The following is a 21592-nucleotide window of genomic DNA, read 5'->3' on the forward strand; positions in this document are numbered from 1 at the left end:
AAGGAAGACCAATGGATTCATCGTAGGTCCTAGAGAGGGGAGGAAGTGCTGGATTCAGTGCACTAAAGGGAATGAACTGGAAAGACAGGAGGTAATGGCAGGAGAGTGGAATGTTTGAGACTGGGATATGAAGCAGCTGTAGGTCTAAATTATAACCAAGGGAATGAGTGGGTGAAGTAGGGGCAGACGACAAGATTACCCAAGGAGCAAAGAACTGAGAGACCAGAGTGTTAGAAGGATGATCTACATGGATATTAAAGTCATCAGGATCTATGACAGGAGTGGTATTGGCGCAGTATAGTCTAATCACATGTTTCAAAACGGATGTGTTTTAGGGATAAGAGAGAACAGTTTGAAAATAATGAGGAAACTGCCTCCAGGCCCAGTGGTACAATAAGTACGAGAGAAACCACTACCACTAGAGGGGGCAGGAGAAGCAGCGTCCTCAGGGAAAACAAGGGCTCAGAGTAGGAATGTAGAGAGAACATTCAGAGAAGAGGTTGAGGATATAGAGAATTTTGCTAATGACTGGCTATTAGTTCAGACAGCAAAGAATTTCAGAAGCTGGAAGAGGGAGGTGGATGGGGACAAAAAAGTGGGTGGAGAGCAATGGTTATTAGAGTGTAAAAGATGAGAGGGGGCAGGTGGTTCAGGCTTCTTGTGGTGACTGACGTAAACAAGATAAGGGCATGATGAGATTAGTTCTGCTAGTTGTGGGTGGGAGGGAGGCTGGGCCCCTGCTCCAACCTGCCAATGCAAGCGTGTGAGGGCTAAGTGTGTGGAGAAGGAACAGTTTTACTCTTGAGCTATCAATTAGTGTGAAGTTAGACCTGGCTCCAGGCTATTCTGAGGGAAGTCCTGAGTACCTACTTCAAAGAATTTAAATGAGGTGATGAATGTAAAGCAGTTAGCACAAGGCCTGATACTAAAATATTAGTTATCATATCATAATACCATTATTAAGGGGATGTTAGAATAGTACCTAAGATCAATCTTATCTGCAGAACAGTAGCCCCCAAGGCTACCTGCAGTCGGCCAGGATGCTGCTCTGACCCCTGCCTCTTTATCCAGTCACCTCGTCAACAAGGATTTATCCAGTGCCAACTCTATATTTTTCCTGAACAATACAAGCTGATTACCAACATACAAATCCCAAAATATTTTATTGCTGAGTCATCTTGAGTTCAAATGATGGGAGAGGGGAGTCCACAGCCTTGCTAGGACTCCCATGTCAGGACACAGAGTAAGGCCCAGCGTCCTTGGGCTCCACTTAGGGCACTATCCACCTCGATCCTGTTAACCTTGTTAGTCTCTCCAGGTCACTTCTACTTCATCTGTCCGATACCTGTGAAATAATAGGAGAAATCTGGTGGACGGCTATCCCTGAGCATCTTCCATCCTTCTCTGCCCTCAGGATTCTGGACCCTCTTCCTTGCTGATTTTTGCCTACCTCCCATATAATCCTATCTAGCCCTTCCACGGGGTGCTCACCTCTGTGTGATCCCAGAGTCACTGAGCGGGGTCCTGTGTCCAGCCTGAAACATCTCCCAGCCAGCCTGGGCTATCATGGCTCCATTGTCAATGCAGAATCTGGGAAAGAGATATGAAATTTGGGATCTAACAGTGGAAAGTTATAGTAATTGGAGAAAAAAAAAAATCAAGAAAGGGAAACGGCCTTTACCTCTCATCTGTGGCAAAAAGCCGGGCTCCACGTTCCTGGCACATTGTCTCCATCATTTCCTGTAGCCTCATATTACCTATGAAGAGGTAGAGGTAGGATTAGCTTAGTTGTAGCCATTTCTCCATGGTCCAGCTGTACACCTCATGTACATTTACTTAGGAAAAGGAAGTAGGGGTCCAGGGGGTAAGGATTGGGAAACAGGACAAGAAAAGAAACTCATAATTTCCCCAAATCCTTAGAGATTTAGAACATCAGGAAGAAGATGCACGTGTCCAGCAATAGGAAAGAAGAGCACTGTTCAATGATACATACACCCCACACCTCCCACGATGAGGGCCTCCTGGGAGCCACAATGTGCCATGGCCCGCTCTGTTATCTCTACCAGCATTGCAAACACAGTTTCCTGTGAGGGACAGACAGGGTGAAAACATCAGAGGGGATCCATTATATAAAAGCTCTCCAGCCCCAGCTTTCTGTCCTAGCTTTTTAGTCCATTACCTGCAGGGAGAAACACAGATCCTCGGAAGTACACTCGCCTGTGGCCAGCATGCGCTGGGCTGCATCCTGTAATTAAAGGGGAAAACAAACAGATAAAACAGTGAATAGTGGTTAGGCGATGACATGAGAGTAAAAATTAGCGCACTTGGAGGATCACTGTGTTTCACCACAATTCAATTGACCAGCACATCCCATACCACGCTTTGCCCTTCTCCGGCACCAAGCTGTAGAATGGGCAGCATTCATTCAAGATTCATTAATTAGGAATGCCTGCCCTCGCACCCCCCCATCCCTTACCCTGCTTAGCACTTACCACCAACTGATCCTTTATGTTGGATTATTTTCTCCTCTTTCTTTTTTCTTTTTTTGTTTCTTTATCTGTCTCCCCCTATTAGAACCCAAGCTCCATGTGGGTAGGGATTTTAATTTTGCTCTATGCTGTATCACTATTGCCAGGCACACAGATGTTCAATAAATATTTGCTAAATGACTTTATGTGGCATCTAATATGGGCCAGTACTATGCCATATGCTGGAAATACAATGGTGAGCAAAACAGAAATGCTTCATTAAAAAGCATGGAAGTGCCCACCTCCTCACCTCTCCCACACTCACCTCAATGAAAGACAGGATCCCTGAGAATGAGACGTCCATCCCCTTTACAGTGTATGGCAGCTCAACTAGCTTCTTGCCTCTATATGGGGATGAGTATATGAGGCACTAAGCCTGTAGTCAGCTGTCTGTTCACCCTCCCAAACCTCGTTAATATATATACAGAGAAATCCCTGAAGCCCCACCAGTCAGCTTCTTTCCACCTCGTGTCTCCTTACCGCTTCGCCATCTGTTCAATATTGTAGCCTGGACTTGGGTCATTGGAAATCTAGCAGAAGGAAAGAGAGGATGAAGTCAGATATCCAGGAAGCACAAGAGGCTAATTTACTACTTTCCCCCTCCATGTCCATGACTTCCCAGAAATTTATCCACATCTTATGTTCTCTGCAGCCTCAATGGCTTACCTTCAGCACTCGAGCAAAACGATCCAGACAATTACCCACAGCAATATCGATGGTTTCCCCAAAGATGCGGTAACGGTGTTCTGAATATGCAATCACCTAAGGGTGATGAGGATGTCCATGAAAGCTCAAGTCTGTAAAGAGGAGCATTTGGCTTTGGGGAAGAACATAGCAGAGGATCAACATGGCCACCAGAGCTTCCAATAAGAAATGGAAAAAAGTACTTTCCCAAACCCTAAATGGGTAATTTTTTATAGTTCTTATCTGAGAAGCCCATATATACCCTGAGGATTCCCAGAGCAGATTCCTAATACACAGAAGATAGTCCAGGTCAGGATAGAAGCAAACTGTCATTTCTTTTTTTTTTTTAAAGATTTTATTTTTCTTTTTTCTCCCCAAAGCCCCCCGGTACATAGTTGTGTATTTTTAGTTGTGGCTCCTTCTAGTTGTGGCATGTGGGATGCTGCCTCAGCATGGCTTGATGAGCGGTGCCATGTCCGCGCCCAGGATTTGAAGTGGCGAAACCCTGGGCTGCTGAAGTGGAGCGCGTGAACTTAACCACTCAGCCATGGGGCTGGCCCCAACAAACTGTCATTTCAAATACACTGTTTTAGCTTTGAGGTTCCTGATCTATCCCTTAAAAGCAGTCTTGACAGTATGGAACAGGGAACAGGCTTTCTTGCTTGGGGGCAGGGAACCAGAGTCGTCCTAGATTATCCAACCAGGGCAGTGGTATTTGGAAACAAGAGAAGAGGCAGAGTTGAAAAACTCAGACATCTCATACTTGGTCGGACTAATAGCCCCTTCAACTCAGCACTGGCAATCAACTTATGCTCATCTTCATGTGTGATCAACTTCTGGCACAGAGAATAGTTACCACCCACTGACAGATACGTTCCATACTTCCGACAGTGAGTGCTTCCTAGGGACCCAAAGAAGTCCCCTTCCCCTCTTGGTGCTGCTGGGGATTTCCTTCCCTTCTGATATAGTTCTTACTCTGCTGTCAAAGGCTGGCAACAAAAGGGGAAGGAAAAATTCCTGCCCTTCTACTTCTGTTATCTACTCCTCTCTACCTAATCATCTTCCCTGTTTTTTACACCTAAACGGGCTTCAAAAGGGAAGAGGAAGAGAAGAGAGGCCTCTGTCACTGCTCTTCCGAGTGAACTCTCGTAAGCCTCTGCCACGGTTCATCACACGCCAAGTCCCCGCCCTTGTATGTCATCCTTCAGGCCTCAACCAGCTACTTGCCCTCTACCTGCTAAAGCTCCCAATCGTTTCCACAGAATGTGTGCTTCATCTTTAATAACTATTTCACCAGATGAAGTTTTAGAACACAACCCTTTCATAAGCTGGGGACAATGACTATGTCTGATACTAACCCCATCAGGTGTTCTGTAGGAACAGGAGGGCTGGAGTTCTCCAATCCCAACCTAAAAAGGTCTTGTAAGGTATCCCAAACAACTCTGGCTTTGTCTATAAACTTAAAATACCACCTACAATTTACAGCGTTTTTTAAAGTTATTTATGTATTCACCCTCTCAGAATAACAACTTCTGTATATTTGCTACCAGTAACGTAAAACAAAACATGTAGTTATCCTACAGAAACAAATCGGATAGTGACCCTTAGTTTTAATTGCTAAGATTCATAGAAGAAATAAGCTTCAAAATAATGAAAGTGAAAATCCTTTCACTATTTTGAAGGCTTCAATCCTTACCATTCTTTCCTTTTGTAAATTGGAAATTCCTAATCTTTATAACCACATATATAAAAGTCATCTAATGTTCTGATCATCCTGCCCAAATCTGCAATGTTAGGAACTTTATTGTTGGTTTCCCAGTGCACAACATTTTAGGTTCATTTGAGCCCAACTTCATTCTTGCAGTTCCTGCCACTCAGCCAGAACATGAAAGTTGCTGGTATAGTGCCTTAGAAATTAAGAAGCAGTGGTGGAGTACTGTAAATACCTGTGTATTTCCTCCGCTGACATACAGCACAGTTGGGCTGGTGGCTCCAGTAATGAGGCGGCCCATCTCAATGTGGCCTATACAGTGGTTCACACCCAGCAATGGCTTATTCCACAGTTGGGCCACAGTACGGGCCACAACAGCCACAGAAGCCAGTGGGGCACCCATGCCGGGTCCTAGGGGGATTGAAATGGGAGTTAGAATCCTATAGAAATTGGGAAAACCAGAGCTGGGGGAAGTAAAGGATGTGAGAGGTGGGTTAGGGGTAGTGGTGGGAGCAAAGGTGAGTTGCAGGCTATTTTGACCTGGCCAAACTCTGGTTACAGGCATATGTCATTTTACTGCACTTTGCAGATACTGCATTTTTTACAAATTGAAGGTCTGTGGCAACCCTGTGTCAAGCAAGTCTACTGGCACCACTTTTCCAACAGCATTTGCTCACTTCATGTGTCTGTGTCACATCTTGGTAATTCTTGCAATATTTCAAACTTTTTCATTATTATTATATTTGTTATAATGACCTGTGATCAGTGATCTTTGATGTTACTATTCTAATTATTTTGGGGCGCCACAAACTGCACCCATATAAGAGGGTGAGCTTAATTAATAAATGTTGTGTGTGTTTGGACTGCTCCACCAACTGGCTATTTCCCCGTCTCTCTCTCCTCGGGCCTCCCTATTCCCTGAGACACAACAATATTGAAATTAGGCCAATTAATAGCCCTACAACGGCCTCTAAGCGTTCAAGTGAAAGGAAGAGTCGCACATCTCTCACTTTAAATCAAAAGCTAGAAATGATTAAGCTTAGTGAGGAAGGCATGTTAAAAGCTGAGATAAGCCAAAAGCTAGGCCTCTTGTGCCACACAGTTAGCCAAGTTGTGAATGCAAAGGAAAAGTTCTTAAAGAAAATCAAAAGTGCTACTCTAGTGAACACATGAACGATAAGAAAGCAAAACAGCCTTATTGCTGATATGGAGAAAGTTTTAGTGGTCTGGATAGAAGATCAAACCAGCCACAACACACCCTTAAGCCAAAGCCTAATCCAGAGCAAGGCCCTACCTCTCTTCAATTCTATGAAGGCAGAGAGAGGTGAGGAAGCTGCAGAAGAAAAGTGTGAAGCTAGCAGAGGTTGAAGGAAAGAAGGCATCTCCATAACATAAAAGTGCAAGGTGAAGCAGCAAGCGCTGATGTAGAAGCTGCAGCAAGTTCTCTAGAAGATCTAGCTAAGACAGTTGATGACGGTGACTACACTAAACAACAGATTCTCCATGTAAATGAAACAGCCTTCTGTTGGAAGTAGATGCCATCTAGGACTTTCATAGCATAGAGAGAAGTCAATGCCTGGCTTCAAAGCTTCAAAGGACAGGCTGACTCTCTTGTTAGAAGCTAATGCAGCTGAGGAATTTAAGTTGAAGCCAAGGCTCATTGAAATTCCAAAAATCCTAGGGTCCTTAAGAATTATGCTAAATCTACTCTGCTTGTGCTCTATAAATGGAACAACAAAGCCTGGATGATCCAAAGCCTGGATCACAACATGGTTTACTGGCAATTTTAAGCCTACTGTTGAGACCTACTGCTGAGAAAAAAAAGATTCCTTTCAAAATATTACTGCTCACTGGCAATACACCTATCAGTGCTCTGGTCACCCCAGAGCTCTGTTAGGTTAGAGATGCACAATGAGATTAATGTTATTTTCATGCCTAGTAACACAATATCTGTTCTGCGGCCCAGGGATCAAGGAGTAATTTCAACTCTCAAGTGTTATTAAGAAATATATTTCGTAAGGCTATAGCTGCCATAGATAGTGTCCTCTAATGGATCTGGGCAAAGTAAACTGAAAACCTTCTGGAAAGGATTCACCATTCTAGATGTCATTAAGAACATTAGTGAGTGATGGGAAGAGGTCAAAATATCAACATCAACAGGAGCTTGGAAGAAGTTGATTCCAAACCTCATTGATGACTTTGAGGCATTTAAGACTTCAGTGGAGGAAGTAACTACAGACGTGGTAGAAACAGCAAGAGAACTAGTATTAGAAATAGGGCCTGAAAATGTGACTCAATTGCTCCACTCTCATGATAAAACTGTAACAGAGGAGGAGTTGCTTCTTATGGATCAACAAAGAAAGTGGTTTCTTGAGATAGAATCTACTCCTGCTGAAGACACTGTGATAATTGTTGAAATGACAACAAAGGATTTAGAATATTGGACAGACTTAGTTGATAAAGTAGCAGCAGGGTTCGAGAGGATTGGCTCCAATTCTGAAAGAAGTTCTTCTGTGGGTAAAATGCTATCAAATAGCATTGCATGCGACAGAGAAATCACCTGTGAAAAGAAGTCAATCTCTGCGGCAAACTTCATCGTTGTCTCATCTTAAGAAACTGCCCCTCAGAGAGAAGGGGCAGAACCAGGGAGACCAAGTTGAGCACTTGGCCAGGGCTTGTCTTGGGCCCCAGCCTCCCAGCACCCCCCTCCCTAAAAAAGAAATTGCCCCAGTCACCCTAACCTTCAGCAGCCTCCACGGTCATCAGTCAGCAGTCATCAACACCAAGGCAAGACCCTCCACCAGCAAAGAGATTATGACTCGCTGAACGTTCAGATGAAGGTTAGCATTTTTTAATTAAGGTACGTACATTGTTTATTTCAGACATAATGCTATTGCACACTTAACAGGCTACAGTACAGTGCAAATATAACTTTCATATGTATTGGGAAATGAAAAAACTCGTGTGACTTGCTGTATTGTGATATTAGCTTTATTGCAGTAGTCTGGAACCAAACCCACAATATCTCTGGGGTATGCCAGTATATTCTTCCCTTGTCGACCATGCTCCTAGCCATACCTTTGGTGTAGGCAATGCAATCAATATCCTGGGAAGTTAATCCAGCCTCTGTAAGTGCCTCCTCCAGTAGGTCCAGGATAACAGCTCGGTGGTGCCTGGCAGTATCACCTGGAAGGAATCCTAGGAGATGGACACAGGTCAGAGATCATAGGGTTTTTCTACAGCAAAGGTAGGTAGAAGTAAAAAACAGGCATTTGAATAGTGTAGGAAGAGTCCCTTTCACTCTCCTCAAGCACCCTGTCTTCCAGGTTTCCAGATATACTTCCAGCCTATTCAACTATGCTGAACAGCTCTCAGAAACGCCCTTCTTCATACCCAACTCCTACTCAGCCTTCAGGACTCAATTCAAGTGATATCTATCTCACGGCCTTCAGTGATCTTCTCTATGACCCTACAGAACCCTGTGCACGATCGCATCATTGTATATAACATATAACCATTACAGCATTACAATTATGTGTGGTTTCCCAAGTTTTAACCAGGAGCATCTCAAAGCACTGGCTATTTTATTTATCTTTGTATTCCTGGTACCAAAATGCCTAGAAGAGTGAGTGCTAAACATACACATGCATTGTTAGTGAGTAACCTGTCACAACACCAACTGTTGACAGAGGCTTTCAGGTATATGCAAGTCAGTTGCCCTCTCCTATGTATGCAGGTGTTTGGGGGGAAGATAAGCAAGATGTAACATAATAACTTATAAATAACACTTATTAAAAGTTGTAACGTGTCTGGTAGTTTTATGTAATTCTCAAGACCCAATGATGCAGGTACTATATTATTATTTCCATTTTAAGAGTAAAGAACAGAAGTCCAAAAACAAATACTGAACATGAACTCTTCAAAGCCAGCCAGTTCTGTCTGACACCTAAGCTGGGAGTCTAAACTCCTTCTCATTTTAGAATCTTCTTTTTTGAGGAAGATTAGCCCTGAGCTAACATCTGCTGCCAATCCTCCTCTTTTTGCTGAGGAAGACTGGCCCTGAGCTCACATCTGTGCCCATCTTCCTCTACTTTCTATGTGGGACACCTACCACAGCATGGCTTTTGTCAACTGGTGCCATGTCTGCACCCTAGATCGGAACCGGCAAACACCCCCCCACCCCCCCGCCTCCCGCCACGGAGAAGCAGAACGTGGGCACTTAACCGCTGCGCCACTGGGCCGGCCCCTCATTTTAGAATATTTTGATCGTGTCTATGTTATACTTCTTATCATATTGTAAAGTTCTGTCTATATGTCAGATCCTCCAGCAGGCTCATAACATCTATTTTTGTATCCAGCAGCCAGCTAATTATTAGCACCTACAAGGCACTCAGTAAAAGCTGAAGGAACCCAAAATATCCAGCTCCAAGTGCATGTGATTCTTCTATCCATCACGTTAATACTGTCACATAATCTCAGAGACTCAGATCAAAAACTCCATGAAGGGATAATGCGCTCCATGCCCTACTTCACTAGTGTTTAGGAAGATGGAAGGTTATGCTTTGCAGAAAAGCGCGCCGCAAACTACAAGGCCTCTACTCACGCACCTGTGCCCGGAGGCGTGACGTAAGTCCGCCGCGGGTTCGCCAGCACCGTGCCATCCCGCACCACTCCCACGCCAATCTTGTTGGCGCTGCCTTCAAAACCCAGCACCGCCGGCATGGCCGAGCCTGGGAGAAAATGCCGGCAGGGCTCCTAGCTGCCAACCGAGCCGTGGAGCCCTCACCAGTCCCTGATGGGTTGCTGATTCCGGGGCGCAAAAGAAGAGGACGAGCATGCAGCTGTTAGGCAGCAGCGCGAACACGGACAGACGCCAAAGTACTCCGGCGGGTGGCGCACCCGCTGTCCCCGCCCCCGTGTCACAGCGACCCGTCAAGGCCCCTTCAAGGACCTGTCCTCCTAACTGCCAGGGACGCTGAGCCGGCATCTGCTCCTTACATCCCCATCCGTTCCTCTGCCTCTCTCCCGTAGCCCATCCCAGGCTTCTCCATTGATTTTTTCCCCTCTTGCACAGCGCTGGGATCTTCGGTCAGGGCGGCAGAATGAGTCGAGCATCTGGCACACCGATAAACAGCCCGAGCACGAAGGGTTAGGTCCTTCAGTCTCCTGGAGACAGTGGAGAAGGGCGGGAAGGCCAGGCTTCTCCGTCATATGGTGCCAGACAAACCAATCACCAGCATTCCTCCGCCACGCGATACGTACCTCAGATCACGTGACCACCCCAGTTACCCACGTGGGGCCACAACGTGCTGCATTCTTTGTGCTCTGGTGAGGAGGAGCCACTCTGGGACGCGGGCAGGTCAGAAACGGCGTTGCTGTTATTTTGCTTGTCACAGGGGCTTATCTGGACGTCTGATCAGCCAGCCTAAATCGGGACCCTTAATTAAGGCCCTCGATTGGCCAGAGGGCAGATCTCGCGAGGAGGGTACAAAGCACTATGAAATGCTCTAGTCTTGTGGGTGAGGGGCTCAAGGGCCTTTGGTGCACGGAGGCGGGGAAAGGATTCTGAGATAATGTGGTTTGAAAGGCGGGACCTGGCGCTAGGGCGCCCGAGGGAGGAGTCTTTTCCTCGGCCTCAGCTGGTTTCATGATTTTTTTGCGTCTATAGGCAACGCGATAAAAATACTGATTCGGTGGGCGACCTGGAACGGGTGCCGAAGGGCGTTCGTTACAGTGATGCCGAAGCGTGGGAAAAAGGGAGCGGTGGCAGAAGACGGAGAAGGGCCCAAGACTGGTAAGAGAATGATATGAGCCCGTCTCCCTAGAGGCTGCGATGGAGTGTTTCTGATTCGTTCGATGAACGGGAAGTAGGACAGACTAAATTCATTTTTGCAGAGTTTGTGAAAAAGTCGCCGAAACTGCACCCTCTCTGTGGGTCTGTAGTTAACTCTCCATCAGAGTTAGAAACCGCCAAACTTTCATCACTATGTATTATTCATTTTATAGAGCCAGAGGCCAAGAAGAGTAAGACAGGAACAAAGAAAAACGAAAAAGAGGCAGCAGGAGAGGGACCAGTCCTGTATGAGGACCCCCCAGACCAGAAAACCTCACCCAGTGGCAAATCAGCCACACTCAAGATCTGCTCCTGGAATGTGGATGGGCTTCGAGCCTGGATTAAGAAGAAAGGTTTAGATGTGAGTGCAATTCAAGGAAGGGAAGAGACATTCTTTAGTATTGAATGATCTAGGGGTTTAATCACCTTTTTCATTTTAGTCCCCACCATGTAGGTTTTATTTTTCCCTTGTCAGTAGTTTTCTTGTGGGAGAGGTACAAGGAGGGGCTTCACTATCTCATTCCAGTTATAGTTTTTAAAAAAAATTTTTTTGAGGAAGATTAGCCCTGAGCGAACTACTGCCAATCCTCCACTTTTTGCTGAGGAAGACTGGTCCTGAGCTAACATCCATGCCCATCTTCCTCTACTTTATATGTGGGACTCCTACCACAGCATGGCTTGCCAAGCGGTGCCATGTCCGCACCCAGGATCCGCACCAGCGAACCCTGGGCTGCTGAAGCGGAACATGCAAACTTAACTGCAGCGCTACCAGGCCAGCCCCCAACTTATAGTTCTTAAACGTCCGTTCCTTCAATTCTCTTGGCATTGTTTTAATGTCCTCATCTCTTCTCCAGCATGTTGAAAAAACCTTGTTACTGGACTTGCTCCATTTTATCTCCAGCTTATCCTCCATTTAATTAACTACTGCTTAAAAATCTTAGCTGGCTATCCATTGCTTGTTGGAAAACACATCTCAGTGTTGCTTGTAAGACTCTTCCTATCTCCATCAGTTGCCAGTTACATAATTTATAATTGTTTAAATATTGTGCTGCTAGACTGTTAACTTCTGCACAAGCAGTGTCTCACCTGTGTATCTCTATTATTTAGAACATAACTTCAGTAAATGTCTGCTGACTTGATAATGCTTTTTCTACCTTTCATTTCACTCAGTGGGTAAAGGAAGAAGCCCCAGATATCCTGTGCCTCCAAGAAACCAAGTGTTCAGAGAACAAACTACCAGCTGAACTTCAAGAGCTGCCTGGACTATCCCATCAGTACTGGTCAGCACCTTCAGACAAGGAAGGGTACAGTGGTGTGGGCCTGCTCTCCCGCCAGTGCCCACTCAAAGTCTCCTATGGCATTGGTGAGACCCTATTGATTCTTAATGCCTGAGCTCTTCCAAACCAGTTGCAAATATCACACTCAGCCCCAATTCTTGACTCCTTTATTCTGTTTTCTCTTTTATACCTCTTTATGCTGATTGTTTCATCATTTCTGTAGGCGAGGAGGAACACGATCAGGAAGGCCGAGTGATTGTGGCTGAATTTGATGCATTTGTGCTGGTAACAGCCTATGTACCTAATGCAGGCCGGGGTCTGGTGCGCTTGGAGTACCGGCAGCGCTGGGACGAAGCCTTTCGCAAGTTCCTGAAGGGCTTGGCTTCCCGCAAGCCCCTTGTGCTATGTGGGGATCTCAATGTGGCTCATGAAGAAATTGACCTTCGCAACCCCAAGGGAAACAAAAAGAATGCTGGCTTCACTCCACAAGAGCGCCAAGGCTTTGGGGAATTGCTGCAGGCTGTGCCACTGGCTGACAGTTTCCGGCACCTCTACCCCAATACAGCCTATGCCTACACCTTTTGGACCTACATGATGAATGCACGCTCCAAAAATGTGGGGTGGCGCCTTGATTACTTTTTGTTGTCTCACTCTCTGTTACCTGCATTGTGTGATAGCAAGATCCGTTCCAAGGCCCTGGGCAGTGACCACTGTCCCATCACCTTATACCTAGCACTGTGACACCTCCCCCACATCAATTCGAGCCTGGGAAATAAGCCCCCCAGACTAGCAAAGTTCTTGCCCCCCTCCCAAACTTCTTTAAAATCTGCACTGTATTTCCTTTCTGAAAATCCTTTAACGAGGCTCCTAGTGACAGACTTAGGTTTCCTTTAAGCCTGAGGTGTTGGGGTTTTTTTTCAGTGAGTTCTCTCTCCCGCTTGCTCTCTTTCTTTTTTTTTTTACATTAAACAAAAGCTACTGATGACCTTGAACTGTCCATGTGAAAATAAAGAGCCATAGTTTGCTTTGCTGTCTTTGTATTCTACCCCTTTGTGGGGCTACAAATTCTCATCTTTTCGTACATATAAGATTTAACAACTGGAAAAGGATAGTCATAACCTTATTTATTTACAAGCACAGGATGAGTCCCTAACCTCCCCAAGACAGAACAACCCTACCCAGCCCAGTTAAATACTGCAACTGAGGTAAGGTTGGAAGGAGGAATTAAGGGAAATAGAGGACTAGGGGAACGTACCCCACATTAAATAGTTATATACACATCAGTTCCTGTGGTTCTGTACAGAGCAGCAGCTGACCCCACCCCCAAAGGACACAGAATTGGGGGGAGAGGAGACTGAGGGTAGAGGCCAGAGCCAGCCCCTGGTGAAGTGCAATAGCAGCAGCAAGGTCCTAAGGGTGCACAAGAGGGAGGGAAACCCCCAGGGCTACCCACCCCCACCCTGCCCTGGAATGTGTAAGGGACAGGAATGGCTCTCAGGGAGCATATAGGAAGGACAAGGCTAGAACCATCTCTTAGGACCCAGGTTTAGGGCCAACACTTCACCTATTTCACCTTAAACAGAGCAACCCTTGGGGGAAAGCAGATGGCCAGCAGTGGTCTTTTCTACCCTTCCAAACCTAGGTGAGGGCCAGGTTCCTTCCTACCTCTCCCCAGGGAAAAGGAAGGCAGCTGCTCGGCTCCCCTTATAGAAGCCCGGGGAGCCTTTTACCATGGCTCCCTTTGTAGTGTCACTGTCCCCACCAGGGAGGGGCCAGGCACAGTCTGTGGGTCGTCACGGGGCTCAGGAGAAGTTCTGGACAGGGTGGCTGACCTTCATACAGGCCCAATAGAGGGCCCGGCCCAAACACAGCACAGCCAACAGGATGACAAATGCCCAGGCTGCATAGATGCCTCCATATCGCCGTGCATGCTTCCATGTTCCAAACTGAAGAAGAAGAAAAAGATGGGGTTACTGTTGATCTCATGACTTTCTAGGAGCCCTAGTAACAGAGAACTCAAGCTTCAGTCTGTTCCCTATCCACGTGTAGCCACCTTCAGGGAACTTTTTAAAGGGCCAGTTGTTCAGCTCCCTTCCCCTAGGCAGGGAATAACTCATACAATCCTAGACATCTGTCATTCTTTTTTTTTGTGAGGAAGATTGGCTCTGAACTAACTCCTGTTGCCAATCTTCCTCTTTTTGCTTGAGGAATAGTGTCGGTGAGCTAACATCTGTGCCAATCCTCCACCTTATGTGGGATGCCACCAGTGTAGCCCGACTTGAGCAGTGTTAGCTCTGAGCCCAGGATCTGAACCTGCAAACCTGGAGCCAGCGAAGCAGCCCACGCAAACCTAACCACTCTGCCACCAGGCCGGCCCCTGTCAGATTTTCTTAATGTCCGATAATTGAGCCAGGTTTCCTAATATCAACTCTTCATTTAAGCCACTTCCTCCATTGTCCTCTCCTCTACATAAAGAAAATGGCTGGTTTTTACTCCTATAGTAACATTGAAGACTATTTATCAGTTACCTCCGCTCATCTGCACATTAAAACGAGACAAAACAAAAAACCTACCCCTCAGTTTCGTTTTTGGGCGGTAGTCATTTCCCAACTCTTAGTCTATGGAGATGAGGCTGAGGAATGAAAGGGGTTTGATCAAGGTTACTCACAGCAAGGCCAGTGGCAGTGACTGCCAAGAATAAGCCAAGCAAGAAGCAGCAGATACATCTCTTTCGTGGATATCTGCGCCCAATAGATGACCTGTGGGGAGGCAAACAGAAACGGATGCTTGTAAGGGTCCTGTAGTTTTCACTCTACATGTTACCCCATTACCAGCTCAACAATGCCACTCTTTAATCACTTACACTTTCCTGCAGTGAGGGCAACGGGCCAAGGTTCGGTCTGTGAACTCTGTCCACTATGGACAAAGAAAAAGGGAGAAAGCAATCAATAGCAAAAGCAGGGTCATCTTCAACGCAAGCCCTGGGGCAGGGGGAGGGTGAGAAATAGGTTCTCATAGAATAGACCTTTTCAGGATTCATTATCATAACTCAGAAATATATTCATGATTACTCCTGGTCCCCCCCCACCCCAGGGCTTCCCAATATCCCTCCTTACCAGAAAAGTATTCTTGCAATGTCCACAGATGACCCTGACACCCACAGGTTGTGGTTCTGGACTCAAAGGCCCTGGATGCACAGGCCCAAGATTGATGATTCTTTTGCTGTACAGGAGAAATGGACTATGGTGAAAAAGTTCTTGATCCTAAGGATCCCCACACTATCACTCCTTCACATCCCCTACTCCCTGCCGCTCTCAGTTCTTCTACTTCTCCGTGTATTTAAGATACTCTGCCGCTCAACTCTACCCCAGAGAATCCTTAAAGAAGAGCACTGTTTAAATTTCAGGCCTCTAACTCCCCTTCTACCTCAGGATAATTCACCCAGTCCCCGAGGCTATCAGTTCTCCCGAAGGACACCATTTCATCCCAGTCTTTTTATCGAGAGATGAGAAAGATGGCTATGACATTCTAGAGGCACCACAGTCCTTAGCTTTTTCTCCTTCTAAATGAAAACCAGGCTTTCTCACCTTCACATTCTCTATAAGCATTCATTCTTTTTTTAGTTTTCCAATTTTCCCCACTGATGCCCTTCCCCACCTGATGCCTCTTACCAGTAGGGCCGAGGGCAGGCAATCCGCTGGGAAGTCACTTTGCAGATAAGGAGACAGTTACAAGGGCATCGAACATATTTTTTCCCGGGGGGTGCATTCTTGATTGGCTAGAGAAGAATGAGTATCAGTAAGCAAATCTCTACTCCCAATCCATTCCATTTCCTACAAAAACACCTTCTGAGGAGAGAGATCTTAGCCAGGACAGAGAAATGCAAGAAAGGCAAATAACATAAAACTTGCAAATGAAAACTAGGTTTAAGTATCCAGGACAGGTGTGAAGGTAAGGAATGGTAAACATTAGCTTTGGTGAGCGAATTCTCGGGAAATAGCTGTGTGAAACTCCTGGAGCTGAAACCCGGGTTTCATGAAGAGCACTTGACATCTGAAGGTCAAGGGTCTAGAATCAAGGAACCAGAAAGAGGATCCAGGAAACAGGGCCCATTTCATAGATACGTGTAACTCACAGTGGCTTCATTGCAGACGCCACATTTGACTACATGCTGATGCATCTTGCCTTCCACGTTGATGAGAGACTGGCAGACTCGGCAGGTGATCATGGGGGCACTCCCACTGTCGGGGCTGGTCAGGGGTGAGTAGGGGGGTGGGTCCTCCCCAGGCAACACGGCTGGGTGCCCCTCGGGGAACGGGGGAAATGCTGGAGAGGAAGGTAAAAAGAAGAATCGGCATCACTTGCAGACACCCCCACTGATGTTCCATGGGATCAAGGAACTCCTGGTCCTCAACCCTTCTGACCAAGCTCGGCGGGCTTCTTACAATCCGGACTTGGATCAGCTTCCTCAGAACCCCTTTCCGTTCCCAAGCTCTGGTCGCGGTTTCGGAGGGAGGGAAGCCTCACCCGGTCACAGGTGCAATAGCTCCCCACCTGGCGCTTGGGCCCCGCCCCCTCCCCGCCTCTCAGCGTTGCCCCGGAACACCTGGGACCCGCCCCAGCTTACCCTGGGGCGGGGCATGTTTACCGGCTCCGTACGGTGGTGCGGAGGGGGTCAGGCCTCCCCCGGGCCCAGCCCCAGTCCCGCCTGGCCCCACTAATCCGTTGCCGCCGGCGCCACCGTCGATGGGCTCGGAGAGCAGCGGAGATCGCTCTCCATCTGCCGCCATGGCCGCCACTGCCACCTTCCCCTTCGGCCAAGGATCCGGTTCTCTTCGCCGCTGCCGTCGCCGCAACCACCGCCGCCGCCGCTACCGGGTCCCCAGGGCGCCTGCGCGCCGCGCGCCCAGCTCGCCCCGCAACCAGTGGCCTGCCCCGCCCCGCTCCGTCCCACGGCACGTGATAGGCTGTCCCCGCCCCTGCCGGGCTATTATTCGTGGAGATGAACCAATTCCTGGTCCTGTGAAGGCAGCTCTTTTTTGCCATTAGGGAGCATCGCACAACGTCACTGTCACATGACCTTCTGGAGGCCGCTGGGCCCGCAAACACTGCACGTGACGAGAAGTGCTGCGAGCCATTGGAAGCGTGGCCCATCGCGCTACCTCCAGACCAGGAGGTGGGGCGAGGCTGCCTCACCTCCCGGGTCACGTGCTGCAGGATGCCGAGTTTCTGTTAGGCGCCCAGAAAGGGCTCACACTCATTGCTCTTCATTGGTCCAAAGACAACACTGAAAGACTTTTCTCCCTCTTTGCGATAATATTTGGTCTCCCATTGGCTGGAGGCTCCCCTCCCTCGTCCTGTGATCCTTGGGGGGCAGCTTTATTGGCCGAAGCTTAGCGCGAGAACCCGGGGGCGTGGCTCAAGAGCCGGCATTGAAAGAGTGCGGGAGCTGGCGTTGTTCTGAGCAGCGGGAGGAGGAACGGTAGGCAGCAGTTAGCCGCTGTACTCAAAGAAATACTTGTACAAAGTCGAAGTAAAGATGTTCCAGGTGGAAAAGGATTAAAACGTTCAGCTTGTCACCCCAGCCTTTCTCGCTGGAGTCACTTCTGGAATAGGACACAAGATCGGCTTCTCCAGGAAGTTTCGCTGTAGACTACACCCTCCTGTCCACCCCTGATTAAATTAGGAAATTATCTTTTCATGCGTCAGTCTCTACCACTACAAGGAGATCTCATCGTTTTACTCAATTTTATGACCCCCTAGTCCTAAACACATGTGCATGGTAAGTGTTTTTTGATTGAGTTAACCAGTCCAGTCCAAGGATATTTCAGTTACCTCGTTAGGTGGATGAGACAGTCAGTAGACTTGTCTCATCTTTGCCCCCAGCCACGAGACTGCTAATGGAGGTTATTCCGACAAGTATTGGAAAAGATCTGAAGCAACTCAGACGCATACACCAATCCACCTACCCACTCTCCTGTTCATCCATGTTCATCCAACTTAACCTAACAAGGTGCTCTAATAAATGGGTACCTAGACAGATGAAATGTGTAGGGTTCCCCCTGTTAGCTGAAGGGTACTTTTTTCTTTGTTGTTTCAATTTTGTTGGGTGTTTCAGGGTAGAGCAGGGACAGTCAAGGTGAATGGCCCCTCATTACTGGAAAGACTAATTTAGGAGGATTTGCTTAATTATGTAAGCGTAGGGTGAGTACACTATTATTTTGGGATTAATGGTGGATGATTGAGTAAAATTGAGTCACCTTATAGGGACCTTCTTTGTTTTACAATTTTACTGAAGTAATTTCTGTTAGTTAAGCAAGTACAGGATGAGAAGGGCCCTGTTGTCATACGAGAAGGGAGTACTGAGAGGTCAAAGGGAGATGGTTCCAGCTCATGCTCTTGGGAAATAGCTAGTCCCTTCGAATGCGAACATTTTAGCTCAGTCTATTAAATATAGGGGCTCCGTGACTGAGAATAATGCTGAGATGGCTGGCTTTTCCTGAGGAACCCCTTAGATGAGGGTTCTGTCTTACCGCTTTCCAGAAACTGAAGCAGAATCCTGAGGGTCTATCAGTAACCTCTGAACCCAAACTTTGGGGATAGTGTCCTGCCAGTGCACTATGTGATCTTTACGGAGCCTGAACTATAGCTGGGTTTTCCACGTCTCATAGCCAAAATCGTGTCTGCCCTACATCTGGAAGGGAACAAGGAATTGAAAAAACAACTCTGAGGACCATAACCAGTTTATCTAAAAGCCTCTCCACTGAGCTTAACATTGAGGAAAGGGCAGCCCAACTCAAACATTTAATCGTTAAGAAACTGCTGTTGGCCTAGCACTCGTGGTTGCTACAGGGGCTGGAGACTTCGCCTGGGTTCTGATTTTTACACACACCTTTTCCAGACCAGCTTCTTCTCAGAAGCTAGTATCCTTCCACCAGTTAGGGCCCACAGACACTTAAAAAACCAAGGAACCTCTGGGTACAAAGTGGGGAAGGGGCTGTAGCTCTGTTGGGGATAGACCAGTGTGCTGCTCCTTCTGACGCATGGATGCTCACTTGAGCATTCACTGTTTACACCTTGTTACGCATACATTGCAAACCTGTCCTTTTGTGACTCTCCTCACCCTTACTGAAGCCACATTTAATGTTCTTTTTTCCCCCTGTCCGTTGAAGCATTTTATTTGCACATATTTATTACATCCCTAGAAAAAGAATCCCAGGATTTTCCCACCTGTGTGTTTTCACCTTGCTTCTTCATGCGCCATGATGCCAGCTGAGGTTGTCATTATAATGACACCACACTGATGGGACGGATGTAAGTTATTTTGCCATTTTTCTAGATCTTTCTGTTGCACATCAAATCTGGGACTGATCACTCCACACTTGTTTAACCTGCCTGTGAGGTTCACAACAGTTTTCTCAGCTCTGTGGTCATCAATGATTTCAAATTTTCCAGGGTAACCATGCTTCATTGTCACAGTTAGAAACTGGACATGACTTTGGAGCACAGCCTAATGAGAACCTGGAGTTTGCCTCTCTTCTTGGCATTGTTGATGCTCTTGAGAGCATCAGCCAGGACATTCATGAGCACCATTGTGGCAGCACAGAAAGAAGCCAGAAAGAGCTTAATGTTTATTTAAATCTGGTTTTATTTGTATAAAAATGTGGGAGAGATGGAAAGTTGGGTACATTATTGAGGATCCTAGAGGGATGGATGAGTAGAATGGCTTATTTTTTTAGTAGTGTGGCCTCTTGGTGATGTTTTCATTATAGGATCGATATAGAGATGTGTGGCTAGAGAAGTAAATGTTAACTGATAGGGAGAGTGTACTCTCTGACAGCATGCGAGGCACTGGAGGAAGAGATTGATGGAATAATCCCTGAATATGTCCTGTTATAGATCCCTTCTAATGCCAGACTAACCTCCACCCACATGGGTGTGAGACATGGTGAAGGGAAGTATAGTGACTCTCTAAGTGCTTTTGTGATGAGATTGCCTTATAATATATTCCCTATGGGACTTGAGTTCCAAGGGTCTGTTGGAAGAAGCCATTACTTATTCTGCAGATGGACTTATTCATTGACTACCTACAATCCGGGCACACTACTTTAGGATAAATCTAAGATCAATAAATACTCTCTCAACGTCAGTGACATTACAGTTTGGTAGTGGTCAGAAGAAACATGCCAAGAAAGCAAGGTAATTTGTGAGAAGGGCCATAAAAGAGACCGTAAATGCAGTGGTTAGATTTGCATGCTCCACTTCAGTGGCCTGGGGTTCCCAGGTTTGGATCATGGGCATGGACCTACATGCCCTACACAACATCAAGCCATGCAACTCAAATACAAAGTGGAGGAAGATTGGCACAGATGATAGCTCAGGGCCAATATTTCTCAAGCAAAAAGAGGAAGATTGGCAACAGATGTTAGCTCAGGGCCAATCTTTCTCACACACAAAAAAAGGAGGCCATAAAAACCCTATCAAGGGTTGGCCCTGTGGCTGAGTGGTTAAGTTTGCATGCTCCGCTTCAGTGGCCTGGGGTTCCCTGGTTTGGATCCTGGGTGCAGACCTAGCACTGCTCATCAAGCCGTGCTGTGGCAGCATCCCACACAGAAGAACTAGAATGACCGCCAACCGGGATATACAACTATATACTGGGGCTTTGGGGAGAAAAAAAAAAAAGAGGAAGATTGGCAACAGATGTTAGCTCAGGGCCAATCTTCCTCACAAAGAAAGAAAGAAAGAAAGAAGGAAAATGGCTGACACACACACACAAAAAGAAAGAAAATGGAGACCAGCCAGGTGGCGCAGCGCTTAAGTGCACATGTTCCGCTTTGGTGGCCCGGGGTTCGCAGGTGCGGATATGGCACTGCTTGGCAAGTCATGCTATGGCAGACGTCCCACATATCAAGTGGAGGAAGATGGGCATGGATGTTTGCTCAGGGGCAGTCTTCCTCAGCAATAAGAGGAGGATTGGCAGCAGATGTTAGCTCAGGGCTAATCTTCCTCAAAAAAATAAGAAAGAAAGGGAGAGAGAGAGAGAGAAAGAAAATGGCTGACACTTTCAAAACAAGATGCCCTCTCTCACACGTCTGGCAGTTGTATGTGCTGGCATGGCTGGGCTTCTTTATAGCATGGTGGTACTTAGAGCGATGGTCTGAAGAGGGTGAAAGGAGAAGCTGCAAGGTGTCTTTAGGTCTTCATTCCTACCATTCTAGTGGTCATAGCACGTCATAAGGCCTATACAGATTCAAGGTGTGGGGAAATGGGCTTCAAGTCTTGATGGGAGGAGCTGCAATATATTGTGGCTGTGTTTTCCAAACTACTATAAATGGTAGAATTTCAGCAATCAATACATGTACAAATATTTGTTAAATATCTACTCTTTGTGAAAGATACTCCTTAAGAAACTTAAACTCGGGATAGAGAGAGATAATGTAAAAATACACAGTCTAAAATATCAGCACTAGTAATTTTTAATTACATGGGAAAATATCAATAGTAGAAATTTATGATACAACACATGCTTCCTAACAAATGAATTAAACAGTGTAATACA

General features: G+C 46.7%; 3 protein-coding genes and 1 pseudogene across 4 annotated transcripts; 1 reads left to right on the top strand and 3 right to left on the bottom strand.

Moving 5' to 3' along the window:
• Positions 1-1144: 1144 nt before the first annotated feature.
• On the bottom strand, positions 1145-10110 carry OSGEP (O-sialoglycoprotein endopeptidase). The gene is made up of 11 exons (XM_008533185.2): positions 9531-10110; positions 8002-8121; positions 5159-5334; positions 3195-3290; positions 3009-3058; positions 2794-2872; positions 2180-2245; positions 1994-2084; positions 1682-1757; positions 1492-1590; positions 1145-1345 (listed from the first exon to the last, which is right to left on the bottom strand). Exons 1-11 carry the CDS (start codon positions 9643-9645, stop codon positions 1306-1308), a joined length of 1008 nt encoding a protein of 335 aa, XP_008531407.2. The 5' UTR covers positions 9646-10110; the 3' UTR covers positions 1145-1305.
• APEX1 (apurinic/apyrimidinic endodeoxyribonuclease 1) lies at positions 10098-13058 on the top strand. Its single transcript, XM_008533184.2, has 5 exons — positions 10098-10282; positions 10592-10717; positions 10930-11117; positions 11927-12119; positions 12257-13058. Exons 1-5 carry the CDS (start codon positions 10135-10137, stop codon positions 12772-12774), a joined length of 1173 nt encoding a protein of 390 aa, XP_008531406.1. The 5' UTR covers positions 10098-10134; the 3' UTR covers positions 12775-13058.
• An 82-nt stretch (positions 13059-13140) lies between these two features.
• PIP4P1 (phosphatidylinositol-4,5-bisphosphate 4-phosphatase 1) lies at positions 13141-17193 on the bottom strand. 2 transcript variants are annotated; one of them, XM_070584811.1, is made up of 7 exons: positions 16682-17193; positions 16169-16359; positions 15705-15811; positions 15150-15255; positions 14897-14949; positions 14702-14792; positions 13141-13979 (listed from the first exon to the last, which is right to left on the bottom strand). In XM_070584811.1, the coding sequence occupies exons 1-7, from the start codon at positions 16821-16823 to the stop codon at positions 13836-13838; spliced, it is 834 nt and encodes a 277-aa protein (XP_070440912.1). In that variant the 5' UTR covers positions 16824-17193; the 3' UTR covers positions 13141-13835. The 2 variants fall into 2 exon arrangements, with proteins under 2 accessions (XP_070440912.1, XP_070440904.1); XM_070584803.1 differs by having other exon boundaries at positions 16661-17110.
• Positions 17194-19193: 2000 nt separating this feature from the next.
• On the bottom strand, positions 19194-19638 carry LOC139077366 (small ribosomal subunit protein uS8 pseudogene; annotated as a pseudogene).
• Between the last annotated feature and the right edge of the window lie 1954 nt (positions 19639-21592).

This window comes from Equus przewalskii, chromosome 1 (assembly GCF_037783145.1).
Source record: "Equus przewalskii isolate Varuska chromosome 1, EquPr2, whole genome shotgun sequence".
NCBI classification, from domain to species: domain Eukaryota; kingdom Metazoa; phylum Chordata; class Mammalia; order Perissodactyla; family Equidae; genus Equus; species Equus przewalskii.